Source organism: Argopecten irradians, chromosome 3 (assembly GCF_041381155.1).
Source record: "Argopecten irradians isolate NY chromosome 3, Ai_NY, whole genome shotgun sequence".
NCBI classification, from domain to species: Eukaryota; Metazoa; Mollusca; class Bivalvia; order Pectinida; family Pectinidae; genus Argopecten; species Argopecten irradians.
This window is the reverse complement of record NC_091136.1, coordinates 49,839,342-49,858,266: the sequence shown is the minus strand read 5'-3', so window position 1 is coordinate 49,858,266 and position 18,925 is coordinate 49,839,342. Positions and strand designations below refer to the sequence as shown.

General features: G+C 39.4%; 1 protein-coding gene across 1 annotated transcript in view; it reads left to right on the top strand.

Annotated features, from left to right (window-relative positions):
- Nucleotides 1-49: 49 nt before the first annotated feature.
- Nucleotides 50-18,925, top strand: part of LOC138319724 (cytoplasmic dynein 2 light intermediate chain 1-like) — a 34,902-nt gene continuing 16,026 nt past the window's right edge. Inside the window, exons 1-9 of the mRNA XM_069262861.1 lie at nucleotides 50-162; nucleotides 2,145-2,203; nucleotides 2,383-2,438; nucleotides 2,659-2,693; nucleotides 2,976-3,045; nucleotides 3,494-3,582; nucleotides 6,677-6,863; nucleotides 16,249-16,333; nucleotides 17,188-17,233. Of these exons, the coding sequence (XP_069118962.1) occupies nucleotides 152-162; nucleotides 2,145-2,203; nucleotides 2,383-2,438; nucleotides 2,659-2,693; nucleotides 2,976-3,045; nucleotides 3,494-3,582; nucleotides 6,677-6,863; nucleotides 16,249-16,333; nucleotides 17,188-17,233 (638 nt within the window). The 5' untranslated portion in view covers nucleotides 50-151. The remainder of the gene's footprint in view (nucleotides 163-2,144; nucleotides 2,204-2,382; nucleotides 2,439-2,658; nucleotides 2,694-2,975; nucleotides 3,046-3,493; nucleotides 3,583-6,676; nucleotides 6,864-16,248; nucleotides 16,334-17,187; nucleotides 17,234-18,925) is intronic.

Sequence of the window (18,925 nt, the reverse complement as noted above, 5' to 3'; positions counted from 1 at the left end):
TTTTGTGCCAAATCCTCTATATTTCGACCAATCAAATAACTCCATTCGAGTCACTGCTTTAGCGTAAACAACATTGCATACCGAACATCACAGCTTAGAAACTGGCGGAACTACATGTAAAATAATCCTATTTGATTCAATACATAGTAACATGTCAAAAGGGTAGGTTCCTTAGAAACTAAGAGAACATTTCATTCATATTTCTTTCTCAACGTAATTAGAGAGTGTATATTGGTGTTAAAACATCTGCGATACCGGGACATTTCGACACCGCGAAAATATATCTTTTGAGCATTAGGCCTAGGACATTTCGGTACTCAACTCCGTCTACCTCAAAAGATCCATGTTAGGAAAAAAATCTAGGATATTCTCATATTCCTATTGCAATTTTACAATAAGATTTAAGGTTCGCTTGTGTAATCTATTCGTTTACTATTTGAATTTTCGAATAGGTTACAACTTGTGCGGATTCTCAAAAGTGGCGAAATATGTAACGGCCAGACCAGGGTTTAAATCGGGACCTCCAAATACTAGCTAGATGCTCTATCGATTGATCTACTTGGTCGCAGTTGATCGATACAGTCCAATCCCGCTACAGTCTTCCCTCGTTTTTCAACATCTTTTATTAGGCATCGAAGACACACAAGACCACAAATAAAGCTATCTGTGCACAATACATGACCCCCTATGTATACCATAAAAGTGGGTATTTTGTTATCATTAGGTACCAAATTTGTAACAAGAGGGGAGAAAATAAGCAACCAGACTGGATTCGAACTCGGTACCTCCAAACACTAGTCAGATGCTCAACTGATTTAGCTGTACCTGGTCGCTGATCATGATGTTTGACCCATTCCAGTCCCCCTACACAGCAATTAACATGTAGTACGGCATTTTTGGAAGTATGTTGATCAACATAATTTTGACACATGGTGTTCGCTGTTAAGTGACATAATGTTTCTTGTTATGTCAGTGTTAAATATAACCTCTTGTGTTATTTTGAGATGATTGTCTGCAAAGCTCTGGCATCTATATAGACCATATAGATGCCATAGGAAGATAGTTTAATGCTTATATTTACATTATCAACTCATTTAAGGGTCTCCACATTAACATTGTTTAAGTTAGACCAGGAAAACCGTTTATCAACGATTTAATCCACAAGATGGAACAGCCATTTTGACGTTAATCAGTTGACGTCCCCACATCAGAAACATAAATAAATAGAGATTGGAAACTCCTTCTTTGTCTTTGTTGACAGGCAGAGGGATGTCTGGTTTAAAGTCATTTTCTCTTGGCTAACTACTTTTAAGTGTATTCTTTTAAACATGATGTTTTTGCATCAACACAAAGTTTAAACATTAGATCATGGTTTGATGTGACCAGTTTTCCCCGATTGATGTTATTTAATATGAGTTTTGAAAGCATGAAAATTAGATATGAGTTTTGAAAGCATGAAAATTAGCAATTTTACCTCGTGTTTTGAAAATCAAACATTCAAAACTGGAAGTGCATTTTGTTTTATTAATATATTTAAGTTCAAATGTAATTTTTTTCTATCCAAAATTGTACTCAAACCATCTGAAAATTACTGAACTCAAACCATCTGAAAATTACTGAACTTTTATAACATATCAAAGTTATTCTACTGTATTTAACTTTTTAAAAGTTTATCTAAAAACCCCTAGGCACATACGGATTTGCCTATCTGCCTATATATGTTTCTGACCACATCAACACAAGTCATTAGTGACGTCATAATGGTCACGTTTTGGGTGTCCGTTATAACGTCATATACTTCACTTTGCCTTGGTTAGTTTACATAGTAGAATGACAAATAAATGTAAATATAATTATATACTACCAACAAGGTAGCTATAGCTCATCGGTAGAGCATCTGACTATAGTGTTTGGAGGTTCCAGATTTGAACCCTGGTCGGCTATGAATGATGATACTTGTAGTCCCTGCCATATATGGAAGTCGTGGCTCTGGTGTTTTCCTCTCAGTCAGTGCTTCTGTATCCATAACTGTTAAAAAACATTAACAGGATGTAATGGTATGGTAGCAATGTAAAAACAAAGTTAAAATACTTTGAATAAGGACATAATTTCTATATATATATCTATTAATTTTTTTATTTCAGGTATGACACGGGTAACCTGCTATGGGACATCGCCATAACACAAGCAAATAATGAAACAAGTAAGTCTACACATTAAACAAATAAACAATTGTCAGAAATAAAAAAAAAAACAGTTTCTTTTGATGATTTTAACATTTGAAAATGGTTGTTGATAACATGAAATACAATGTAATAAAGATAAAACTGTTACACAAACACTGCTTTTGTTTACTGATACTACTTAACATTTTACTTGCAGATGAGAATACAGTTAGTGATGATTCTGCAGTGTTTGTAATTGGTGGAAAAGGGGCGGTAAGTTTTAAAGCCAAAGTTATGTCAGTGGCCAAGGGATATTTTTCTGACAAACTATATATGTAACTTCAAAACACATGTACAGCTCTTACATCAATTTTAGGAAGAACCTAGATAAACTAATCAAAATGATCAAGTTGTATAAAATCAATGCTAAATATATTCACTTACCTTAACTGTTTGGAAAAGATGATTTTCTGAAATCTTCCTACAATTTCAGGGGAAAACCTCAATCGTCCTAAGATTCCTTGACAGGTAAATATATGTCTTTTCAAATTTTAAAAGTTTGTGGTTTTGAGTCCAAGTTTTAAATGTATTTATAATTAGAGATTAGATGATAATATTGTGTAAATGCCAATTTAACTCTAGATTACCTGGTAATATAAAGATATTATTTAAGTGAATTATTGTAAAAACAAAATTGCAATCTACATTATAACTAGTAATACGTTTCATAGCATAAGCTTAAGTCATAAGATATACCTACTTATTTTACAAGGTAGATCAAATAAGTGTATATTGCCTGTGTTTTGACAGAGATGAGGCTTCCAAACCTACTGTGGCCTTAGAATATACATTTTGTCGTAAAGACAAGGGACATAATATAGTAAGTACAGTTTCTAACAATTGTCTGGTACTGGTTGGTTGTTTTTCTTTGTGTACTTTTTCCCAATATATGTTTAAATACATAATTTACCTGTTGTATCCTTTAATCAACATACCTGTGATAAAGAAGCCAAATATATATAATCTCCAAAAGCTGTGAAAGAGAGCAGTTACACTGTGGCTCATGATATGAGTTCCAGTGATTGTAATATATTTGTTGTATTACTGTTATGCTTTTACCAGATGTACCTAGACATGGATTGTGTTAGGAATGATAAATTGTTAAGTGTAATATTGTCTGGATTGATTGTGAAAAATTATTACCAGATTTTGGCGAATTGGTGAATTTAAGGTTTATAAGACTTTATTTGTATATTCTTCAGCAATAATTGCGACTTATTTATATGCTATAGGTAGAGTTCCAAAATATTGTGTTGTTTGTTTAACAGGCTAAAGATGTTGGTCACATATGGGAGCTGGGCGGAGGGACCTGGCTTACCAAACTAATGGATGTACCACTCAACCCTGACTCACTTCAGTAAGTAATATATAGTTTATCCTTGGTGTTATCAAGAGAGTAAAGACATCATCACATGATCAAGGAAATCATTGAACATTGACTTCAATAATTCAACCATGATGCCATCAGGTTTACAACCTCAGGCTTAAATAACTTCAGGCCAACGAGGCATTATTTACACATTTGTTATCCTGCTGTATTACGGTATATCAGAACATTTTGAGATACCAACATGATGTTGGAGAAGTGCAATTACTGCCGATAGGTCACAGCTTCCAATGACGTCATGTTTTGATGTGATTTTCTAGCATCACAATCACTGGAATATGGGACTGGCTGGTGGTAATCATACTTAAATCACTCATGTATCTCTAAATCCCCATATTAGTCCACAGCTAGCCATGATGACAAGACAATACGAGGGGTGTTCCGAAATTAATGTTACTTGCGCAATATCTCGTGAAAATCGTGCTAAATGGGCTTAAAACTACCTCGTGGCGATAGCGTGCTATCTGAAGCGTGATATAGGTAAATATCTTGCTCACAATTACACTGACCTTGGTGCTGTGTACATTGTTTTGTAGCCCACTCGTTACACTCTATACAAATATGGTTGGCAAGAGAGTTGAAAACGTAATTGAAATTAGGGCCTATATCAAAGGAAGGTCTCTACTTGGCTTAAAGCCGGTGGATATTCATCGTGAGGTGTGTGATATATATGGGAAGGGTAAAAGGTCATATATGACTATTTGTAGGTGGGTTGCTCGATTTAAGTCGGGACACCAGCAGCTTAAAGATGCTGCACAGGTCGCCCTGCAACAACAACAACAAAGCATAACATTGAACTAATTCGGCAAATCCTTGAAAAAGATGCAAGGTACACTGTCCGGCAGTCAGCTAAAATGACAGGCTTGTCTTTAGCACATATTCATTGCATTTTAAAGAAACATCTTAAGCTGGGCAAGATCAATGCCAGGTGGATACCCCATTTACTAACTGACAACCAAAAGAGGTCCCGGGTTGACAAGGCCAAATCCTTATTGAAGAAAATATACAGCAAAAAGGCTTTTGATAATTTGGTCACAGGTGAAGAAACATGGGTGTATTTTTTCGAATCCAAAAGAAAATGCTCTAATCGAATCTGGGCAAGCAAAAACACCAGGCGCCCTAGCATTGCTAAAAGAATACGCACCGTGAGGAAGGTTTTGTATGTCATATTCTTTGATAACAAGGGTCCAATCATTCAAATCCCTGTTCCAAAAGGCAAAACTGTCACAGCGAAGTATTATAGAGACGTTGTACTTCGAAAACTTAAGAAAGTCTACAAACGCCGCCGCCCACAGACAGGTTTGAAGTACCTCAGGCTCTTACATGATAATGCGCCAGCATACAAGGCATGCATTGTAACAGAGTTTTTGAAGGCAGAAAAGGTCACTGTCTTCCCCCACCCTGCATATTCACCAGACTTGGCCCCCTGTGACTTTTTCTTGTTCCCCAAACTAAAATTTCACCTGTCTGGAACAAAATATAAATCAAGAAATGCCCTTGGCTCTGCCATTTACCAGTATCTTATGAGTATACCAATTCAAGAGTACGAAAACTGTTTCCAAAAGTGGATCGATCGGTTGAAACGATGCATAAATGCAGAGAGGAAGTACTTCGAGGGACAGGTCAAAGTAAAATGATCAGAATTACTTCTATCAAAGAGAAATCACCAAAGTAATAATTTTGGAACACCCCTCGTATTGCATGTATATATGACAACACAACCTTATCTCCGTATGTTCCATTTATAAGGAGTTGATTGTTGATGTATTTGTGGACATTTATAAGGAGTTGTGATTGTATTTGTAGATAATTATAAGAAGTTGATTGTACAGTATTTATTTTGTAGACATTTATAAGGAGTTGATTGTATTTGTAAATATTTATATGGAGTTGATTGTATTTGTAGACATTAATAAGGAGTTTGTGATTGTATTTGTAGACACATTGCCTTGGTTTAGTATTACATTTGTATTTGTAGACATTTATAAGGAGTTTATGATTGTATTTGTAGACACATTGCCTTGGTTTAGTATTATATTTGTATTTGTAGACATTTATAAGGAGTTTGTGATTTTATTTGTAGACACATTGCCTTGGTTTAGTATTACATTTATAAGGAGTTGATTGTATTTGTAAATATTGATATGGAGTTGATTGTATTTGTAGACATTAATAAGGAGTTTGTGATTGTATTTGTAGACACATTGCCCTGGTTTAGTATTACATTTATAAGGATTTGATTGTATTTGTAGATATTGATATTGAGTTAATTGTATTTGTAGACATTTATAAGGAGTTTGTGATTGTATTTGTAGACACATTGCCTTGGTTTAGTATTACATTTATAAGGAGTTGATTGTATTTGTAGACATTTATAAGGAGTTTGTGATTGTATTTGTAGACACATTGCCCTGGTTTAGTATTACATTTATAAGGAGTTGATTGTATTTGTAGATATTGATATTGAGTTAATTGTATTTGTAGACATTTATAAGGAGTTTGTGATTTTATTTGTAGACACATTGCCTTGGTTTAGTATTACATTTATAAGGAGTTGATTGTTTTTGTAGACATTTTTATGGAGTTCTGATTGTATTTGTAGACATTTATAAGGAGTTTGTGAATGTATTTGTAGACACATTGCCTTGGTTTAGTATTACATTTATAAGGAGTTGATTGTTTTTGTAGACATTTTTAAGAAGTTCTGATTGTATTTGTAGACATTTTTAAGGAGTTCTGATTGTATTTGTAGACATTTATAAGGAGTTCTGATTGTATTTGTAGACATTTATAAGGAGTTCTGATTGTATTTGTAGACATTTTTAAGGAGTTCTGATTGTATTTGTAGACATTTATAAGGAGTTTGTTAATGTATTTGTAGACACATTGCCTTGGTTTAGTATTACATTTATAAGGAGTTCTGATTGTATTTGTAGACATTTATAAGGAGTTCTGATTGTATTTGTAGACATTTTTAAGGAGTTCTGATTGTATGTGTAGACATTTATAAGGAGTTCTGATTGTATTTGTAGACATTTATAAGGAGTTCTGATTGTATTTGTAGACACACTGCCTTGGCTATAGTAGTTGACCTATCCAAGCCTAATGAGATCTGGTTCACACTGGAGTCCCTACTAGCAGCTGCCAAGTCAAGGATAGAAACCATTATAGCAGAGATGAAACCGGACTACCCCAACATCAGGGACGAGTTGAAGAAGACCGCCTGGAAACGAGTGGGACAGGATCATATGGTCAGTAAATATGAGGTGGGATAGGATCATATGGTCAGTAAATATGAGGTGGGATAGGATCATATGGTCAGTAAATATGAGGTGGGATAGGATCATATGGTCAGTAAATATGAGGTGGGATAGGATCATATGGTCAGTCGGTATGAGGTGGGATAGGATCATATGGTCAGTCAGTAGGAGGTGAAATAGGATCATATGGTCAGTCGGTATGAGGTGGGATAGGATCATATGGTCAGTCAATATGAGGTGGGACAGGATCATATGGTCAGTCAGTATGGGGGTGGGACATGGATCATATGGTCAGTCAGTATGAGGTGGGATAGGATCATATGGTCAGTCATATGAGGTGGGACAGGATCATATGGTCAGTCAGTATGGGTGGATGGGATACAGGATCATATGGTCAGTCATATGAGATGGGACAGGATCATATGGTCAGTCAATATGAGGTGGGACAGGATCATATGGTCAGTCAATATAGGTGGGACAGGATCATATGGTCAGTCAAATATGAGGTGGGACAGGATCATATGGTCAGTCGTATATAGGTGGGATAGGATCATATGGTCAGTCAATATGGGGTGGGACAGGATCATATGGTCAGTCAATATGAGGGTGGGATAGGATCATATGGTCAGTCAATATGAGGGTGGGATAGGATCATATGGTCAGTCGGTATGAGGTGGGATAGGATCATATGGTCAGTCAATATGGGGTGGGACAGGATCATATGGTCAGTCGGTATGAGGTGGGATAGGATCATATGGTCAGTCAATATGAGGTGGGACAGGATCATATGGTCAGTCGGTATAAGGTGGGATAGGATCATATGGTCAGTCAATATGAGGTGGGACAGGATCATATGGTCAGTCTCAATAATATGAGGTGGGATAGGATCATATGGTCAGTCAATATGAGGTGGGACAGGATCATATGGTCAGTCAATATGGGGTGGGACAGGATCATATGGTCAGTCAGTATGAGGTGGGATAGGATCATATGGTCAGTCAATATGGGGTGGGACAGGATCATATGGTCAGTCAATATGGGGTGGGACAGGATCATATGGTCAGTCAATATGAGGTGGGATAGGATCATATGGTCAGTCAATATGAGGTGGGACAGGATCATATGGTCAGTCAATATAAGGTGGGATAGGATCATATGGTCAGTCAATATGAGGTGGGACAGGATCATATGGTCAGTCAATATATGGGGTGGGACAGGATCATATGGTCAGTCAGTATGGGGTGGGACAGGATCATATGGTCAGTCAATATGGGGTGGGACAGGATCATATGGTCAGTCAATATGAGGTGGGATAGGATCATATGGTCAGTCAATATGGGGTGGGACAGGATCATATGGTCAGTCAATATGGGATGGGGCAGGATCATATGGTCAGTCAATATGATGTGGGACAGGATCATATGGTCAGTCAGTATGGGATGGGGCAGGATCATATGGTCAGTCAATATGGAGGGGGAAGGATCATATGGTCAGTCAATATGGATGGGGAAGGATCATATGGTCAGTCGGTATAAGGTGGGATAAGATCATATGGTCAGTCAATATATGGGGTGGGACAGGATCATATGGTCAGTCAGTATGAGATGGGATAGCATTATGTGGTCAGTCAATATGGGGTGGGACAGGATCATACGGTCAGTCAATATGAGGTGGGACAGGATCATATGGTCAGTCGGTATGAGGTGGGATAGGATCATATGGTCAGTAAATATGAGGTGGGATAGGATCATATGGTCAGTAAATATGAGGTGGGATAGGATCATATGGTCAGTAAATATGAGGTGGGATAGGATCATATGGTCAGTAAATATGAGGTGGGATAGGATCATATGGTCAGTAAATATGAGTTGGGATAGGATCATATGGTCAGTCAGTAGGAGGTGAAATAGGATCATATGGTCAGTCGGTATAAGGTGGGATAGGATCATATGGTCAGTCAATATGAGGTGGGACAGGATCATATGGTCAGTCAGTATGGGGTGGGACAGGATCATATGGTCAGTCAGTAGGGAGGTGAAATAGGATCATATGGTCAGTCGGTATAAGGTGGGATAGGATCATATGGTCAGTCAATATGAGGTGGTACAGGATCATATGGTCAGTCAATATGGGGTGGGACAGGATCATATGGTCAGTCAATATGGGGTGGGACAGGATCATATGGTCAGTCATATGGGGTGGGACAGGATCATATGGTCAGTCAATATGGGGTGGGACAGGATCATATGGTCAGTCAATATGAGGTGGTACAGGATCATATGGTCAGTCAATATGGGGTGGGACAGGATCATATGGTCAGTCAATATGGGGTGGGACAGGATCATATGGTCAGTCGGTATAAGGTGGGATAGGATCATATGGTCAGTCAATATGAGGTGGTACAGGATCATATGGTCAGTCAGTCATATGGGATGGGGCAGGATCATATGGTCAGTCAGTATGAGATGGGATAGGATTATGTGGTCAGTCAATATGAGGTGGGACAGGATCATATGGTCAGTCAATATGGGATGGGGCAGGATCATATGGTCAGTCAGTATGAGATGGGATAGCATCATGTGGTCAGTCAATATGAGGTGGGACAGGATCATATGGTCAGTCAGTATGGGGTGGGACAGGATCATATGGTCAGTCAGTATGGGATGGGATGGGATCATATGGTCAGTCAATATGGGGTGGGACAGGATCATATGGTCAGTCAATATATGGGGGTGGGGGACAGGATCATATGGTCAGTCAGTATGGGGTGGGACAGGATCATATGGTCAGTCAATATATGGGGTGGGGACAGGATCATATGGTCAGTCAATATATGGGTGGGACAGGATCATATGGTCAGTCAGTATGGGGTGGGACAGGATCATATGGTCAGTCAGTATGGGGTGGGACAGGATCATACCTCTATGGTCAGTCAGTATGATGGGATAGGATGGTCAGTCAATATGGGTGGGGACAGGATCATATGGTCAGTCAATATATGGGGTGGGACAGGAGGGGTGGGACAGGATCAATATGGTCAGTCAATATATGGGGTGGGACAGGATCATACAGGATCATGGGGTGGGAACAGGATCAGTCAAGTATGGGGTGGGACAGGATCATATGGTGGGACAGGATCATATGGTCAGTAGGATATATGGGTGTATATAGGGTGGGACAGGATCATATGGTCAGTCAATATATGGGACAGGATGTGGGACAGGATCATATGGTCAAATAGTATGGGGTGGGACAGGATCATATGGTCAGTCAGTATTATGGGGCTGGGATTAGGATCATATGGTCAGTCAATATATGGGGTGGGACAGGATCATATCGGTAATGTCAGGTCAGTCAATATATTGGGGTGGGACAGGATCATATGGTCAGTCAGTATATGGGGTGGGACAGGATCATATGGTCAGTCAATATTGGGGTGGAACAGGATCATATGGTCAGTCAGTTGGGGTGGGACAGCGATCATATGGTCAGTCAATATATGGGGTGTGGGACAGGATCATATGGTCAGTCAATAGTATGGGTTGGGACAGGATCATATGGTCAGTCAGTATGGGGTGGGACAGGATCATATGGTCAGTTCAGTATGATATGTGGTGGGACAGGATCATATGGTCAGTCAATATATGGGGTGGGACAGGGCATCATATGGTCAGTCAGTATGGGGTGGGACAGGATCATATGGTCAGTCAATATATGGGGTGGGACAGGATGAATCATAACATGGTCAATTTTATAGTAAGACATACATTGAAATTGGGACAGGATCATATGGTCAGTCAGTCAACAGTCACATAGATATGGTCATATCAGACAATTGTTACAGGATATTTATTGGATGGGACAGGATCAAAAATGTTTAAAAAAAAAGATGTTTTCAGGATCATATGGTCAACAGAAATAACAGGATCATAAGGTCATAGAGTATATGGGTGGTTTAAGGATCATACAAAGTCAGGTATTTTTTACAGTATGACATTACAGAAGATCATTTGGTCACTGCAATACATATGGGTGTAGACAGGATAAAATATGGTCAATTTTTGGGGTGTTTGACAGGATCATATGGTCAATTTGACAGAATGGGGTGACAAAAGATTTGATTGTTATATACAATTAAGTCAATATGACAGATGACATCAGGAAATCACAACATGCCCATACATGATATGGGGTTACAGAAATTACAAACAGATAAAGGTGCACATTATTAGACAAACATACAGATAGCAGCTGGATACGACTCCTACAACAGATTTACAGTAAGACATTACAGACAGAACACAACAAGCCTATACAGGTGGCAGCTGGATACGACTCCTTACAACAGATAGGTAGGTGTTTACAGTAAGACATTACAGACAGAACACAACAAGTCTATACAGGTGGCAGCTGGATACGACTCCCCTACAACAGATAGGTAGGTGTTTACAGTAAGACATTACAGACAGAACACAACAAGTCTATACAGGTGGCAGCTGGATACGACTCCCTACAACAGATAGGTAGGTGTTTACAGTAAGACATTACAGACAGAACACAACAAGTCTATACAGGTGGGCAGCTGGATACGACTCCCTACAACACAGATAGGTAGGTGTTTACAGTAAGACATTACAGACAGAACACAACAAGTCCTATACAGGTTGGCAGCTGGATACGACTCCCTACAACAGATAGGTAGGTGTTTACAGTAAGACATTACAGACAGAACACAACAAGCCTATACAGGTGGCAGCTGGATACGACTCCCTACAACAGATAGGTAGGTGTTTTACAGTAAGACATTACAGACAGAACACAACAAGCCTATACAGGTGGCAGCTGGATACGACTCCCTACAACAGATAGGTAGGTGTTTACAGTAAGACATTACAGACAGAACACAACAAGCCTATACAGGTGGCAGCTGGATACGACTCCCTACAACAGATAGGTAGGTGTTTACAGTAAGACATTACAGACAGAACACAACAAGTCTATACAGGTGGCAGCTGGATACGACTCCCTACAACAGATAGGTAGGTGTTTACAGTAAGACATTACAGACAGAACACAACAAGTCTATACAGGTGGCAGCTGGATACGACTCCCTACAACAGATAGGTAGGTGTTTACAGTAAGACATTACAGACAGAACACAACAAGCCTATACAGGTGGCAGCTGGATACGACTCCCTACAACAGATAGGTAGGTGTTTACAGTAAGACATTACAGACAGAACACAACAAGCCTATACAGGTGGCAGCTGGATACGACTCCCTACAACAGATAGGTAGGTGTTTACAGTAAGACATTACAGACAGAACACAACAAGCCTATACAGGTGGCAGCTGGATACGACTCCCTACAACAGATAGGTAGGTGTTTACAGTAAGACATTACAGACAGAACACAACAAGTCTATACAGGTGGCAGCTGGATACGACTCCCTACAACAGATAGGTAGGTGTTTACAGTAAGACATTACAGACAGAACACAACAAGTCTATACAGGTGGCAGCTGGATACGACTCCCTACAACAGATAGGTAGGTGTTTACAGTAAGACATTACAGACAGAACACAACAAGTCTATACAGGTGGCAGCTGGATACGACTCCCTACAACAGATAGGTAGGTGTTTACAGTAAGACATTACAGACAGAACACAACAAGCCTATACAGGTGGCAGCTGGATACGACTCCCTACAACAGATAGGTAGGTGTTTACAGTAAGACATTACAGACAGAACACAACAAGCCTATACAGGTGGCAGCTGGATACGACTCCCTACAACAGATAGGTAGGTGTTTACAGTAAGACATTACAGACAGAACACAACAAGCCTATACAGGTGGCAGCTGGATACGACTCCCTACAACAGATAGGTAGGTGTTTACAGTAAGACATTACAGACAGAACACAACAAGCCTATACAGGTGGCAGCTGGATACGACTCCCTACAACAGATAGGTAGGTGTTTACAGTAAGACATTACAGACAGAACACAACAAGCCTATACAGGTGGCAGCTGGATACGACTCCCTACAACAGATAGGTAGGTGTTTACAGTAAGACATTACAGACAGAACACAACAAGTCTATACAGGTGGCAGCTGGATACGACTCCCTACAACAGATAGGTAGGTGTTTACAGTAAGACATTACAGACAGAACACAACAAGCCTATACAGGTGGCAGCTGGATACGACTCCCTACAACAGATAGGTAGGTGTTTACAGTAAGACATTACAGACAGAACACAACAAGCCCATACAGGTGGCAGCTGGATACGACTCCCCTACAACAGATAGGTAGGTGTTTACAGTAAGACATTACAGACAGAACACAACAAGCCTATACAGGTGGCAGCTGGATACGACTCCCTACAACAGATAGGTAGGTGTTTACAGTAAGGTATTACAGACAGAACACAACAAGCCTATACAGGTGGCAGCTGGATACGACTCCCTACAACAGATAGGTAGGTGTTTACAGTAAGACATTACAGACAGAACACAACAAGTCTATACAGGTGGCAGCTGGATACGACTCCCTACAACAGATAGGTAGGTGTTTACAGTAAGACATTACAGACAGAACACAACAAGCCCATACAGGTGGCAGCTGGATACGACTCCCTACAACAGATAGGTAGGTGTTTACAGTAAGGTATTACAGACAGAACACAACAAGCCCATACAGGTGGCAGCTGGATACGACTCCCTACAACAGATAGGTAGGTGTTTACAGTAAGACATTACAGACAGAACACAACAAGCCTATACAGGTGGCAGCTGGATACGACTCCCTACAACAGATAGGTAGGTGTTTACAGTAAGACATTACAGACAGAACACAACAAGCCTATACAGGTGGCAGCTGGATACGACTCCCTACAACAGATAGGTAGGTGTTTACAGTAAGACATTACAGACAGAACACAACAAGCCTATACAGGTGGCAGCTGGATACGACTCCCTACAACAGATAGGTAGGTGTTTACAGTAAGACATTACAGACAGAACACAACAAGCCTATACAGGTGGCAGCTGGATACGACTCCCTACAACAGATAGGTAGGTGTTTACAGTAAGACATTACAGACAGAACACAACAAGCCTATACAGGTGGCAGCTGGATACGACTCCCTACAACAGATAGGTAGGTGTTTACAGTAAGACATTACAGACAGAACACAACAAGTCTATACAGGTGGCAGCTGGATACGACTCCCTACAACAGATAGGTAGGTGTTTACAGTAAGACATTACAGACAGAACACAACAAGCCTATACAGGTGACAGCTGGATACGACTCCCTACAACAGATAGGTAGGTGTTTACAGTAAGACATTACAGACAGAACACAACAAGCCTATACAGGTGGCAGCTGGATACGACTCCCTACAACAGATAGGTAGGTGTTTACAGTAAGACATTACAGACAGAACACAACAAGTCTATACAGGTGGCAGCTGGATACGACTCCCTACAACAGATAGGTAGGTGTTTACAGTAAGACATTACAGACAGAACACAACAAGTTATACAGGTGCAGCTGGATACGACTCCCTACAACAGATAGGTAGGTGTTTACAGTAAGACATTACAGACAGAACACAACAAGTCTATACAGGTGGCAGCTGGATACGACTCCTTACAACAGATAGGTAGGTGTTTACAGTAAGACATTACAGACAGAACACAACAAGCCTATACAGATAGCAGCTGGATACGACTCCCTACAACAGATAGGTAGGTGTTTACAGTAAGACATTACAGACAGAACACAACAAGCCATACAGGTGGCAGCTGGATACGACTCCCTACAACAGATAGGTAGGTGTTTACAGTAAGACATTACAGACAGAACACAACAAGTCCTATACAGGTGGCAGCTGGATACGACTCCCTACAACAGATAGGTAGGTGTTTACAGTAAGACATTACAGACAGAACACAACAAGCCTATACAGGTGGCAGCTGGATACGACTCCCTACAACAGATAGGTAGGTGTTTACAGTAAGACATTACAGACAGAACACAACAAGCCTATACAGGTGGCAGCTGGATACGACTCCCTACAACAGATAGGTAGGTGTTTACAGTAAGACATTACAGACAGAACACAACAAGCCTATACAGGTGGCAGCTGGATACGACTCCCTACAACAGATAGGTAGGTGTTTACAGTAAGACATTACAGACAGAACACAACAAGCCTATACAGGTGGCAGCTGGATACGACTCCCTACAACAGATAGGTAGGTGTTTACAGTAAGACATTACAGACAGAACACAAACAGTCTATACAGATAGCAGCTGGATACGACTCCTACAACAGATAGGTAGGTGTTTACAGTAAGACATTACAGACTGAACACAACAAGCCTATACAGATAGCAGCTGGATACGACTCCCTACAACAGATAGGTAGGTGTTTACAGTAAGACATTACAGACAGAACACAACAAGCCCATACAGGTAGCAGCTGGATACGACTCCCTACAACAGATAGGTAGGTGTTTACAGTAAGACATTACAGACAGAACACAACAAGCCTATACAGGTGACAGCTGGATACGACTCCCTACAACAGATAGGTAGGTGTTTACAGTAAGACATTACAGACAGAACACAACAAGCCTATACAGGTGGCAGCTGGATACGACTCCCTACAACAGATAGGTAGGTGTTTACAGTAAGACATTACAGACAGAACACAACAAGCCCATACAGGTGGCAGCTGGATACGACTCCCTACAACAGATAGGTAGGTGTTTACAGTAAGACATTACAGACAGAACACAACAAGCCTATACAGGTGGCAGCTGGATACGACTCCCTACAACAGATAGGTAGGTGTTTACAGTAAGACATTACAGACAGAACACAACAAGCCTATACAGGTGGCAGCTGGATACGACTCCCTACAACAGATAGGTAGGTGTTTACAGTAAGACATTATACAGACAGAACACAACAAGCCCATACAGGTGGCAGCTGGATACGACTCCCTACAACAGATAGGTAGGTGTTTACAGTAAGACATTATACAGACAGAACACAACAAGCCCATACAGGTGGCAGCTGGATACGACTCCCTACAACAGATAGGTAGGTGTTTACAGTAAGACATTACAGACAGAACACAACAAGCCTATACAGGTGGCAGCTGGATACGACTCCCTACAACAGATAGGTAGGTGTTTACAGTAAGATATTACAGACAGAACACAACAAGCCCATACAGGTGGCAGCTGGATACGACTCCCTACAACAGATAGGTAGGTGTTTACAGTAAGACATTACAGACAGAACACAACAAGCCTATACAGGTGGCAGCTGGATACGACTCCCTACAACAGATAGGTAGGTGTTTACAGTAAGACATTACAGACAGAACACAACAAGCCTATACAGGTGGCAGCTGGATACGACTCCCTACAACAGATAGGTAGGTGTTTACAGTAAGACATTACAGACAGAACACAACAAGTCTATACAGGTGGCAGCTGGATACGACTCCCTACAACAGATAGGTAGGTGTTTACAGTAAGACATTACAGACAGAACACAACAAGTCTATACAGGTGGCAGCTGGATACGACTCCCTACAACAGATAGGTAGGTGTTTACAGTAAGACATTACAGACAGAACACAACAAGCCAATACAGGTGGCAGCTGGATACGACTCCCTACAACAGATAGGTAGGTGTTTACAGTAAGACATTACAGACAGAACACAACAAGCCTATACAGGTGGCAGCTGGATACGACTCCTACAACAGATAGGTAGGTGTTTACAGTAAGACATTACAGACAGAACACAACAAGCCCATACAGGTTGCTGCTGGATACGACTCCCTATAACAGATAGGTAGGTGTTGATACCATAGCAATGATTTAGGTATAAAACCAATATCAACACTAGATAAAAGTATGATAGTAAATATCTACTAATTCCCATCTAAATTTTCTAGCCAAGCTTACTCAATTTGATATTTTCATAGAAAATTTCAAAGTAATTATGATATAAAATAACTATGTCTTACTTATTATAACTTATTATTTACTGATGACGTATGTATAAGACATCATTTGATGTTTTTAGCCTAGTTTTTATCATGATTGGGAAAAAACTGACTGAATTTGGAAAAATACACTACTACTTTGCAATTGAGAATGGTTCCTGCTACTGGACCCTATAAAACCCTGACAAAAACCCTGCTTACTGATAAGGAATTTAAGTCATTATTTACATTGAGGTGATTAGGTGATTTATTTACCTGTCTTTTTCCTTATTTCAGGTACTCCTCCGTTGTCAGATAAAGATGTCGGCAGAATCAATGCAAAGTAAGTGCTTTATGTAATGCTGTAACTCTATGATATGGATATCTATTGTTGTATTATCACAATTTTGTTTGTGACCTGTGTACCATACGTGCTGTAAGATGTGTATTATTGTATCTTTAGCACTCTACCTGGAGGTCGTAAGTTCAAAACCCAATTTGGACAGTTCTCTGATACTAAGTGCAGATCAGTTTTTACATTGGTTTGAATTTATCTCCATGTCACATCAATAAACGATTCTGACTGTAGTGGGCCATAATTTAAAATAAACTTAAAGATGCTCCCGGGTCGACAGAGCAAAAATGGCATTCATCAGTAGAACAATAATTGGTGTTTAATCTTGTATATATATGTCTAATTAACACAAAAAAAATAAAATAAGATAATTTATTTTGCCTTTGGTGCATGCGCAATCAGTATTTCATTCCATATAGGATATAGTGCCACGGATTTTTTTCAGGATGCAATTAATTATTTTTTACATTTTCAACTTGAAGTAAAATTTAAAGGTCAAACTTTTCAATGGTGGTAATGTTGTAAAGTAAGTAACTTTTGTAACTGAAGAAAAATATGAAATTGTCTGCTCCTGGTTTTGATAGTGAAAAAATACCAATTGTCAGCTGTGGAGCATCTTTAAACTAAATCAAATTTGTAATTGTTATTAATTGAAATCCCAGCTTTAATACACTGCTTTAAAAAAAGTGTCTGAATATTATTTCACATTCAGTGATAGCAATAGATTAAGGTGTTTCAGTTTGTGGCCAAGTGGATGTTCGGACATAATACCCCTAGCCTTCTGCCTGTAGGCTGCAAGTTCAAATCCACATGAGGCTGTTTGACATGGGTGGTTTTCCGTGGGTACTTTGATATCAAACCTTTTAAACCTGCAACATCCCGAATGACACTGGCTGTTAATAGGATGTTGAGCAAAATAAAGTCAAACTCTATTTCCATTATAAAGTGCAGATTACTTGACTGACTATAACAGTAAATTAGTTAAGGTATTTACAATCCAGGTGACTATTGCATTCACATTTAGATGTTTTACATTGGAATCAGGACTGCAAGGTGTGGAATAGGTGGAAAATCAATGAAAAAATGAATACAAAATCAATACTTAAATACGACTTGTAAGTTATATGCAAATCGGCAATAAAACTATTAGCATCAGAATTAATGTTTAATAACAATTAGCAATACCGTATAAGAGTGCAGGAATTTAAGTTACATGTATTTTTTTAGTTTCTGTAGCTACCATTTATTTAACCCTAGTTCAAACAAACATCAATGTTTCAATAGAAAGCTGCATGTAACTAGTCATATGTTATAGCACACTCATTAAAATCTGGTGTGTGGTACAACAATATCAATCAAGTCCTCCCACAGAATATCGACCGCCACTTAAAATTTAACAGTCACTAATTAGCAGTCTGAAGTTATGGTATAACCCCCACTCTTTTATCTTCTCGATACAGAGTAAAGACAACTTTAGAGTACTTCAGTGACATACCAATGGGGCATTGTGGTATCTTTCTTACAGATCAAATGAAATATTGATGTGTTTCAAGTTAAGTTGGGATCATAAAATTAAGGAATTGTTTACTGATGTCAAAACTTTGTAACCAAGAAGAAAAGAGTGGATAATATTTTCCTAAAACCTAATTTCCTAAAAACTAAAGCTTTTAGATACTGCAT